Here is a 10,837-nt window from a genome sequence, read left to right as displayed (position 1 = left end):
ACGCATCCTTTCTTTCCGTGAACTCCGTGTCGATGAAGCTATAAAAGCTCCTGGGCTAGCACCTATTACGACAGAAAGAACATATGATTGTGCAGAGAACTTAAGTAATAAAGAGAAATTCTCTATCCTAATTGAAATGCAGACTGTGATGTGAAGTAAACCGCGTGGCTGTTACATACGGAGCACTATTACAGTATTGCCTAAGTTACATGCCTATTTATGCACCTAGGGAAATAATATTGTGGGATTCTTCCTATGGCCGGTAGTTCTTGGAGGTAATAACAACACGAAGTCCGAAGTAGTATAATAATCAGCTTAGCCCTCATTAAAAACTATGAAAACAATGTTCAACCAATAAAAATCGTCAGCCAATCACGAGTCGAGAACGGTTATAGAGCGTTCTTTTTAGCGTGATGTAGATGTTGATAAAGAATTATGTTTCCATGGAATTCCTCGTTGAACACCTCCTCATGCGTTATTGACCTGTAGCACTTTAGCCGTTACACGAAGTTCGTTCGGAAAACTAAGATGGTAAGTTTCGCAAGATTTCAGCGCACCTTTACTGGGGGACCGCGAATAAGTAACCGCGCTACAAGTCGATAATGCTACATAACTTGACGATGCCCCCGCAAGGACATTTCCCGTGTATCATTCAAAACAATTATTACGTGGGAAGGGCACCCAGATGTTAAGAGTCAGTCTCGGAGGTTCTTTTCTATTGTTTGGAGGCAACATTTTGTATAGATTACTGTAACTATAGAGAAATTTAATAAGTAGTCTACATGCATAAACTATTTTATCCTCACGAAGACACGGTTTTTATAGTTTTTATGAAAAATGACACATACAATTTACCTCTGAATTTTATTTAAGTATGAAGAGTTAGTCAGACCTTAGTTAAGGTATTCGCAAGCCACTGGATGCAGGCACTTTATAACCTTTCTTATTAGAAATTTATGGGAGAGGCATATGTCCAGTAGTGAACAACTAAGACTTCAATGCAGTCCTGCTATCTTTTGTAATTAAAATGACGGTATTGATGTTCATCCAATTTTTTTTCAGTTTGCTTTGTACAGGGAGAAAGCTTGTTTAAAGGAAGAGGTAAGTAAAACATGATTATACAAGCATATTATATATTTTTTTTTATAATAATTAAGAATAAATTCTTACATCACGAGTTATAAAATAAATACATTTATTGCCTTAAATTAAGTCCAAAAGTACTCTGTACAATTATTGTTAGCGATGTACAAACGAGAACGATAAGTAAAAATTATCAAAAAAAAAACAAAAATAAAATAAGAAGGGTCTTATCGTGAAGTAAGTTAAGTTTCCCACACGCATCTGTGACAAATCTACGACCAACTTAACGAATTGTGTCGGAATCACAACCAATAGTTTGCATCTTAATTTCATCTCTTATTAATATTACACAAACTATTTTATATCATTGCTCTTCGCTTAGCCTAAAACAAGAACCATTCTTTACCTTATGTTATAATTACATTTAAATTAAGACTATCTAATTTCTAGCGGGTGTTTCTTATTGGACTGTTGTGCGGTTCCTCGCATACTTACGCCCTTTTTAATCTCAAATAGATCGTAGCTACACTTTGAGCGAATAAAGTTTATGTCGGCGGTGCTTACGCGCGGACACAGCGTCCGCGTCCGCACCCGCGGGGGTTCAGATTGCTTGTGAACAAGGCATTTTTTTACATCGAAGGCCACTGTGACGTCCACAATGTGCGATTACTATAACCTAGCGTAGTATTCCCTATCCACTACAGAGACATAAGACTGTGTTGCACTTGGAAATTATTGGCATTGTTCATACGGCATTCGTAGACAATAAATTGAACAGAGTGGTTCTAATATATCACGAAACTAAATTCACGTGGCAAACAATATGGCAACAGATTTTTAAGTACTTTTAAAATATTTAAAAGTAAGGCTAAGTCGAACTTGTCTGTTCTATAATGCATTCAAAAATAAATGCGTAAAAAAAACTGTACTTTTCGCTTACTTGTTAATGTTAAGAGAATTTAATTGTATGGAAGACAGAAAAACATTGCTATCAGATCGAAAAAAATGAATTAAATAATAATTAATAATCTAGTACATTAGTTCCAGGTGTTATACTGGCCACAAGCCAAATAATTAAAATAAAAACCAATTTCACTACTACATAAGCTAAAACTAAAATGGACAAAATATTGTTATATAATAATTATGTACTTCTGTGTCATTAAAAGTAACCGAAACGCGGACTCAATTGTTACAAATTACATTAACACAGTGTCGGACATTATTAATTTCAAAATTGACTAGATATTTGTGTGCATAGGAATCGTATATAAAATAGCTAAGTTAAGGAACCAATACACTGAAATTCTGGCGAGCCTGTGTAAGAAAAAGTTAAAAACTATATTTATTGCCGTGAGCAAAAATACGTCCTAAAACTGTACTTTATGTAAGAGTACATGATAACAAATTTTGTACATTTTGTACAAACGCTTCTGCAATCGCAATTAAAACAATCATGCTCAGTCAAAGAGTCTAATATAATGATCTAAATGACAACCCTAACGAAAAATATGCGAAAATCGACACATTTAAAAATAAAAAAATCTCAATAATACGCGGACAAAATAAAAATCACTAACAAAATTTGATCATCACTGGCGTATATAATTAAGTACGCGTCCACAGGTTAATGAATATAAAACTTAGTTACCAGGCCGTTAATAGATCTGTTTCAATTTCCATCACTATCGTGACAGACGAATGAAGTGTCCATATCACACGGCCACGGCTCAAATCGCCGGGACCTTCACTCTGAAGCCACACTCCCCGAGGGGCAATCATCACTTGGACGGTTGGTACGGAGGGTACCCTTGATGCGGTTGAGCGGCCCTGCTTCCCGTCGCGTACAGCTGCTGCTGAAAGTTGTGGAATTGCGCTGCGTAGTTAGGGTCAGCTGTGGAAGGAACCGCAAAACCTTGTCCTTTGAACCCAGTTGTGGGCCCTCCCATCGAAGGAGGTAACGGTTGCGCTGACCCCATACGAACGTTACCTGGCATACCACCTTTAACTCCTCTAAAGTTGGGTCCGCACATAGGGTTAGGTCCGCCGCTAAATGGATCTCCCGCCATCTTGGGCGGAGAGTTAAAGCCGGCGGGATAGTGGGGCATTCTCAACATCCCTCCTGGCGGCCGCATCACTCCGCGCATACCGGATTCCATATCCATTCCCCTTGCACCGGGGAAGTACTGTACGCCTTTGCTCGTCTCCATTTGCATAGGGTTCGTCACTCGCTGAAGGAAATCTAAGCTCGGCGGCCCTCGAGGCCCAGTGTTGCAAGGCATTTGTGGTCTTGTGGGTAGATACTGTATTGTGTTTGGTGCACTCGCTTTAACTTGCACGTTGGCTCCATTGAAAGGTGGCATTTTCCCGGCGCCTCCCATTCTTGGCCCAAGCATTGATGCGTCAGGGCCCATAGGTCCCATTGGGCCACCCATCGGTCCTCCTCCCATTTTCGGACTTAAGTTCATATCGGGAGGGAAATCACCAGCTCCCATCATACCTTCCATGGGCCCACCAATTCCCGGACCTCCCATATTATCCATGTGACATCCTTAAAACAAAAAATAATCATTAAAAAATTGTTCAATAAAGTTGATTTTTTTTTCGAATTCTAAATGGCTTTTAATAAATAAAATAAATATAATCATAGGTCGCGGTGAATGTATTTGGTAAGAGTCAAAAATTCAATATAAGTAAATAGACAACCAACTATCTCAAATGTGCAATTTTGGAGTGATTTTTATAAATATGTTGCCATATATGTGAGAATATAAACATATTTCATACATTTTTGATTCAGATAACAAAATTTAATGACTTGAAAAAATTACCCAAGTCATTCATCATCATATGTGGATGTCCATGTGGATGCATAGAGTGGTGATGCTGCATGTGATGGGGTCCTGATCCGAAGGGTCCCATTCCACTACCATTAGGCCCCATGGGTCCAGTTGGTCCTGGCCCTCCACCTCCAACAGTGTTTGTTAGTTGTTGTGACATTTGTGCAAGTGATGATATTGGGTCAAAGGAAGACGTAGAGGTTCCCATGGGGCCATTTGGGCCTTGGTTAGGGTTGATAGGAATATTGTCTGGCCTGTTCATGCTGCATGGTCCAGGGAATGGACCAGGTAAGCTTGTGCTATTTGGACCTCCTGATAATGTTGTCTGAAAATAAATAGAAATCTTTTGAAATCTAGAAAATAAAGGAATTTTGCAGATTCAACTAAAAATTTAAATATATTGCAGCTGAAATCAATAATTGTTTAATAATACCTCATTATTGCCTGCAAGACTATCATCCATGTTGCCACTCACAGATGTGGGTACTGTGCTTGATGCAATGCTGCAACTGCTTTTGACGCTACCGGCACAGGAGGAAGCTGATGACGCAGGGGCGTAGGGTCCTTGGTTCAGGCTCGAGGTTTCACGCTGTGGTGTTTTGGATGCACTATCCTGACTTGATCGGTTCGATGAAGGGCTTGGTCGTGATTTTTCATCTGAAATCATGTTTCCATTTGAATAATTATTATATGAATTATTGGACGAGGTCTATGTCGAGCAATGGGCCTCCTATGGCTTAAATGATGATAATGATAAAATGTTTCTGACAAAGGGCTTCCACATCCATAATTAAATTACAATTAAAAAAAAACACAAAATATTATTTTCTTTTAAATTGTGTAGAGAAAACTTTGTATAAATAATACATAGTCTAATGTATATGTGGATATTACTGCGGAGCTTAATTCTGTCACGAAAAGTGTCTATTTCTATTGATTTTTGTTTATTAATTTAACATCAGATTGTTACCAGCACATCTCCTTTTCTTTATTTATGATATAATGATATTGCACGGAAGTAAGGTAAGTCTTATAACATCATGTAACTGATCATATTCTTATATTTATTTCATTTCATTAAGTATTTTTTAAACACCAATCTAAGAATTGTCATAAATGTAAGAATCAAGGACAAAATATATTCAAGTCTGTGACTTTGTTTATTCAGGATTTATAAAACTATGCAACATTATAGAAGAAAATATATCTTAATGTAAACAAAATAATGGTACGTATGTTGTGTTTTATTGTACTATATACTTTTTTAAATAATATACATAAATACATAAAATTACATTTAATAAAACTCTATGATGGTCACTCACCTCCACATTTAGTATTAGCGGCTGAAGTAGGCGTCTGGGGATTATTGAACCCAGGACTCTGTTCCAATGAGAAGCGGCCAGAACGTTGCTCAGAAAGAGATGAGTGGGGCTCAGGGGTACCAGGCATCATCCTGTGAAACGAAAATATATTATATTTAATTGAAATAAATATATGATGGCATTTTTAGAAAGTTTAAAACGATGTTTGTATACATTAACTAAATAAACGAAAATTATAAATTTTACATAAACAAAGAGAAACATGAGAAATGTTGGTCAATGAGTCTGGTTTTTACATTCTAAATTATAAGTAATATGATTAATTAGAATGGGCATGTAAAATTTGTTTTGATTTTGGCTTTTTATTACATAGAGAATTATCAACTAAAGGTCAGAAGAAATGGTGCCATCTTAACATGTTATGTCAAACTTTTCAGTTAAAATTACAGTCCATTTTTTCAAGTACTTACAGTACCAATAATTATATATTCTACCAATAAAAATATTTTGTTTTATTATCAGAGATTGATTAATCGGATAAATATTCGCCTAAACTAATTATCGCTTGGAGATTATGTACACAGTTGTAATATTTGGAAACACTTCCGGGGTTTTTTACCTAAGCAAAGGCTGAAATTGTTTTCGTTTTAACTTACCTATGCACATCAGAAAATATTCTGGAAGGAATACAGAACAAACCAAATTTACCAATTTTAATTTTAACTAAAAATGTATCCAAATATTTGAACTCGCTTTACTATCATCTACATTTAAAACTTACCCAGCTGGTGATTTCTGATTAGAATTTGATTGAGGTGTCTGACCACCACTATTTGAAGGTGGACCGCTGTCTTTTAGAGATGTGTTTGGTTGTTTCTGTATGGTTAATTCTTGACCTAATCACAGAAAAACGGAATTATTTTCGAATTAAACCTTCTTTACAGATAATGAAGACATAAAAATGTTATTGTCACATTTTTATCCTCCATTGTTCAAATTCATTGTTTTTTATTACGGCAACGAACACAATAAAAGTACAAATTAGCCATAGAGTATGAAAGTATGTTAGCACATTTTCACCAACCACCACCAAAATGAGAATAAATGTAATAGCCAAGTAAACATATACATGAAAAAATATCGTACATTCTATGCTTACTAAATAAATGCACTGACAACTACAAAAGCAAAATGTTTATATAAAAAATTACAAAATTTCATCAGTAAAAGCATACCTTAACAAAACACAAAGTGAGAAACTGAAAAAAAGCTGTTCTTTATGAATTTACATAATCAATAAGAATTTACAATTGACAGGAATATTTGCGGTCAATGAAAAATTATTTCTTAAAGGATCTTATAGTGGAAGTTTCGATCCACACTCTCCTATTACTCTTTTTATTCTAAACTGTTATTAATTTGTCCTCAGTGTAACAATGATGGTTCTTATCCGCTGAATTAATCTGTTTCATTTACTGATTAAACAATCAAAAAAAAATGGTAAAAATAATATTACATTTTGTATTTCAAGAAACGATAGGACAGTGTGGAATATGTAATTGAAAATGAAATCCTGAATAGTAAATCTCGTAAGATAACACTTGTAAGTATAACTGCCTTGATCAGTTCGTTTACGTGCGAGCTATTTACCTTCAAATTGGTTGAGATATGATATTTGTTGCGGGGACGGCACGGGCATCAAGCTCGGTTCCTTTCCATGCGTATTCTGTTGGTTCTTCTGCTGTCGCTCGGCCAGACATTGGAGCGTACGGACAAACACACCGTCGTCCAGTTTCTCAAGTATCTCTTTAAGGTCCAACGTTTCCAAAATGTACCATGTGTTACAACAGGCCGTAATGTTTCATATAAAGTTTAATCCCGATATTGCATACCGCCGATGACCCGTTATGTCGTATTTTAGTGGGTTTTCGTTGTTATTTCATCACACGTTGGGATTTCAAGCGTCAAGCGTTTTGCAGGGGGAGGGGAGAAACAAAAAATATGCATTACAACTACAGAAAACAAAAAAAAAATAACAACGCACTTCGAATTAGTCGAAAAAATTTCAAATGTAAAAATGCAAAACAAATTTTTGTGGTTGGGGAAAATGTCTTAACACAGATAAAAATGCATGCATCGCTACTTCTATGGCTTTCATTTTTGTTTTGTGATAAAATGTTAATTATGTAGTATAATATCAAGTTCATTAGTTTTAGTTAATGGAACTTCATGCAATACAACCTCTGATTATACAGTCATTTGGTTTTTATAACAGTAATTTTATTGGTTACGTTTATTGTTTATAAAAATAGTAAACATGTAGTTGAAATATATACAAATCTTTTTTATTTTTTGTTTTATACAGTTACAATTCAAACTATATATGTTAATAGTTTCTGATATGCATATTTTATCATATATAGTACATAGCAAAGTGTTAATCTGTAAAAATTATTTTAATTTGTAAGGGTATAATAATGTTTGAGTATCTGTGTTACTTATCATGATGTGTAACACTGACCTGGAGCGTCCTGCTTGTGCCCGGGTTTGCAGTGTGCAGGGCTGTTGAGTCCAGAGCCGGCCCGAGACGCTTCCGCAGACATTGGCATTTGAACAGAGCCATGGGACGGTGAAGCTGTTGCTGAAAATAATTGTCTTTTTTATCATACCTGAATAGTAATTCAAGAGCAAGTAGCAGGTAATACATATTGCCATTTGCACTGATTAATAAATATTTATTTATTAAGACATCAAAGAACCATATACAATTAAATTTCCTAAAATAATTCAGTGAAAAGCCTATAGTATCTTTCACGAACTAAAGTTTTTGTATTAAGGTATTATGACAGATAATATGTCAAGTAATGTTGTTTCTGTCGACATATTTTACAGAAAAACCGTTTGATTTTTACCGCTCAGGCATTGAAAATTAGTATACCAGATGGCAAAAGGTTGTTGATAACGAAGGTAAATATATTGTTGATTAAGAATAAGAACTTGTTGAAAATGTAGTCGTGTGAATGTAAGGAAGCGACATTACTTTACGGTCCCCCTAATAAAAGCTATTGATGTTTATTCACCCATCTCATCCTCTCTATAACTTGCTTAAGAATGACTTTATACATAGGTTGAACTATTGTCACTAAGACTGTATTAATTAATAGTAGAAATAAATAACTTTTTTCTATGTAGATCTGATTGTTTTAATTACAAAGCAATATATAATTAGAAGTTTTATCACACGTTACTTAATTTACATCAGAGATTCAACTTTATTCCTACCCTAGCCTACTTTTAATATTTAGATGGTTTGAGTGGACTCCTTGCATCTCTACCATATTCCCAAAACTCGACAAAAATGTAAAGTTAGATTGATTCTAAGTAACTGTTGCTGAGATTCTTAAAATATCATCTGTTTACATAGTGATAGGTAAAGTGAAGCCAACATTTTAGGTCATCACCATGCTAACGAATCGTGAACTGCAAACTTTTTGATCCGGTAATGACATAAAATCCCGTCGAGTCTTCCGTGAACCCGTTTGGGGACCATTGATTTACATTGTTTGAAAAAACATTACACGCTGCACTTTCCTCTTACGTTATCAAATTACTTGGCGATATGTTAATCTCACTATGATATTTATCGTTGTAATTAAATACCCACCGATTGGCACAGAAGCAGAACGATGTAGGGGGGATGCTCCATAAGGTGGCGGAGGCAGGCACCCTCCTCTTTCTGAGCATGGCGATTTTACTTGTGTGCCTGAAAGTAATTATTTTATTGTATTTTCTGAATAAACTATTCACAATTTTATTTAAAATTAAAAACACATAAACAACTTCTTACAAATTTCGATAAGATTTCGAATATATTGTTAAAATTGGAATTTTCATACCATCTTGATCGGATTGGATGGATGAGGGCCTTCATAGACTTTCAAAAGGATCAGTCCTTTTGAAAGTCTATGAAGGTCTATGAAGTCGCTGCCTGCATCTAGCGTTTTCCGAAGACCTTAACAAGGTCGTCTGTTTACCTTGTTTTTGTACACGCTATGTTGGTTACCTCATTTTTTTAAATTTACTATTAAATGGTATATAATTATAAATCAATTTGAACTACACAATTTCCCATAATAAATGTTAGTTAAACAATTTAGTATTATTTATAGCGTTCTCATATATTCCATTGAAATTTATTATTATATCCTTGTATGTTTACAATTTCAGTGGTCAAGAGTCTTTTCTGTGGTATTTACAATATAATTGTGTGTCCTTTAGTTATATTATTGTTCCTTTTTACCATTTATTATTATTTACTGAATTTAACTTTTATTACTGTACATGTAAAATGGCTCAAATATCATTTGAACTTTGTTGGTAATTCTGTATTTACGTAACATAGGGTGGGTATTAACAATTATTTATAAATTCTATTGGATGAATTCTTTTATTTTACGTTCGATTTATATTCCGTCCCAAAGTGGATTTAATGTATTTTAAGATAGACAATGAACGCAATAACTTTTTAAATATTAAATAGCAAAAACTTACTAAGTTCTGTATCCATAGACTTGGGGTCGTCGAAAAATTGGTGGTGTAACTTCTGCCAATCGATATCAGCGCCAGCCGAAGGACTTTTAGGGCTCCGCAGGCCCCCTTTGTGACCAGGACCGAGCCCACCAGGGTCACCCGGACCCATCTGGTAAAATATCTATATATATAAAATGTCATCTATTCTACCAAAGTAATACACTTATAATGAAAAATGTCACCATAATCTTTTTTTTATATCAAAATGACTTTAAGATAAAAATAAAACCTGAAAATAAATGTTGATCTACTTTTAGGGATTTTTATATATACAATACCATATGGTATAACTCGATATATTTACACTATTTTCTTTAGCCTCTGTTCAACATTTTAGTTAGTAATACAGGTGTATTCTATTTATTAAGTATACCATAGTTTGGTACTAATGCATTGTGAATGTAGATCTATTGTGCAGATGCATTTTCTCTTATCGGTGCATTAGCATATCAGCATATTATAGAAGCCCATTTTGTATGAAAAAAATTTTGAGTCTCCAATATTGATGAAGTAAAAACAATAGGATTTAATGTATATATATATATATTAGAATATATAAATATTTGTAAATAAAGTATTCTTATAAAAGAAATATTTATATTAATAATTTTCAATGATATTCTACTTATTTTACGTTTGGTATCTGATCATTTCAAATATTTAATTTTGATCAATTTAATGTTTTAAATTAGTTATCTAATTCAAATTATGCTGGTCTGAATTTTTAGTATGTTTTATATACATCTACACATTTACAGTGATTACTTTTTGAACTTGTATTTTGTTAAATTACTGACGGCTTTAAACTAATTGTATGGTAATATTTATCAATAATTAAAATAATAATTATTGATAAATGTTATCATATGATTAATATTTAACCAGTGTCCAGCTAAGGTGATTTAAGTTAACTACCGCTGACTATAATAAAAGAATTTTATTATTGACATCTTCATTAAGTACATGTTAAATATTAATGAGCCATGCCTTAATAAAGTA

General features: G+C 34.0%; 1 protein-coding gene across 5 annotated transcripts in view; it reads right to left on the bottom strand.

Annotated features, from left to right (window-relative positions):
* Positions 1-1,119: 1,119 nt before the first annotated feature.
* LOC137925189 (protein BCL9 homolog) overlaps positions 1,120-10,837 on the bottom strand; it is a 30,151-nt gene continuing 20,433 nt past the window's right edge. For 3 of the 5 annotated variants that reach the window (XM_068768593.1, XM_068768590.1, XM_068768592.1), the window contains exons 12-20: positions 9,800-9,947; positions 8,913-9,011; positions 7,770-7,889; positions 6,899-7,054; positions 6,030-6,144; positions 5,249-5,379; positions 4,357-4,580; positions 3,915-4,248; positions 1,120-3,634 (exon numbers count right to left, since the gene is read on the bottom strand). In XM_068768593.1, coding sequence (XP_068624694.1) covers positions 2,865-3,634; positions 3,915-4,248; positions 4,357-4,580; positions 5,249-5,379; positions 6,030-6,144; positions 6,899-7,054; positions 7,770-7,889; positions 8,913-9,011; positions 9,800-9,947 — 2,097 coding nt within the window. In that variant the 3' untranslated portion in view covers positions 1,120-2,864. The remainder of the gene's footprint in view (positions 3,635-3,914; positions 4,249-4,356; positions 4,581-5,248; positions 5,380-6,029; positions 6,145-6,898; positions 7,055-7,769; positions 7,890-8,912; positions 9,012-9,799; positions 9,948-10,837) is intronic. The other 2 variants (XM_068768591.1, XM_068768594.1) reach the window with 2 other exon arrangements.

Source organism: Battus philenor, unplaced genomic scaffold (genome assembly GCF_028537555.1).
Source record: "Battus philenor isolate CCGP_79_NKW_IND1 unplaced genomic scaffold, ilBatPhil1.0.hap1 SCAF_26, whole genome shotgun sequence".
NCBI lineage: Eukaryota > Metazoa > Arthropoda > Insecta > Lepidoptera > Papilionidae > Battus > Battus philenor.
Note: the sequence above shows the minus strand (reverse complement) of the source record. Positions and strands in the feature narration are given on the sequence as shown.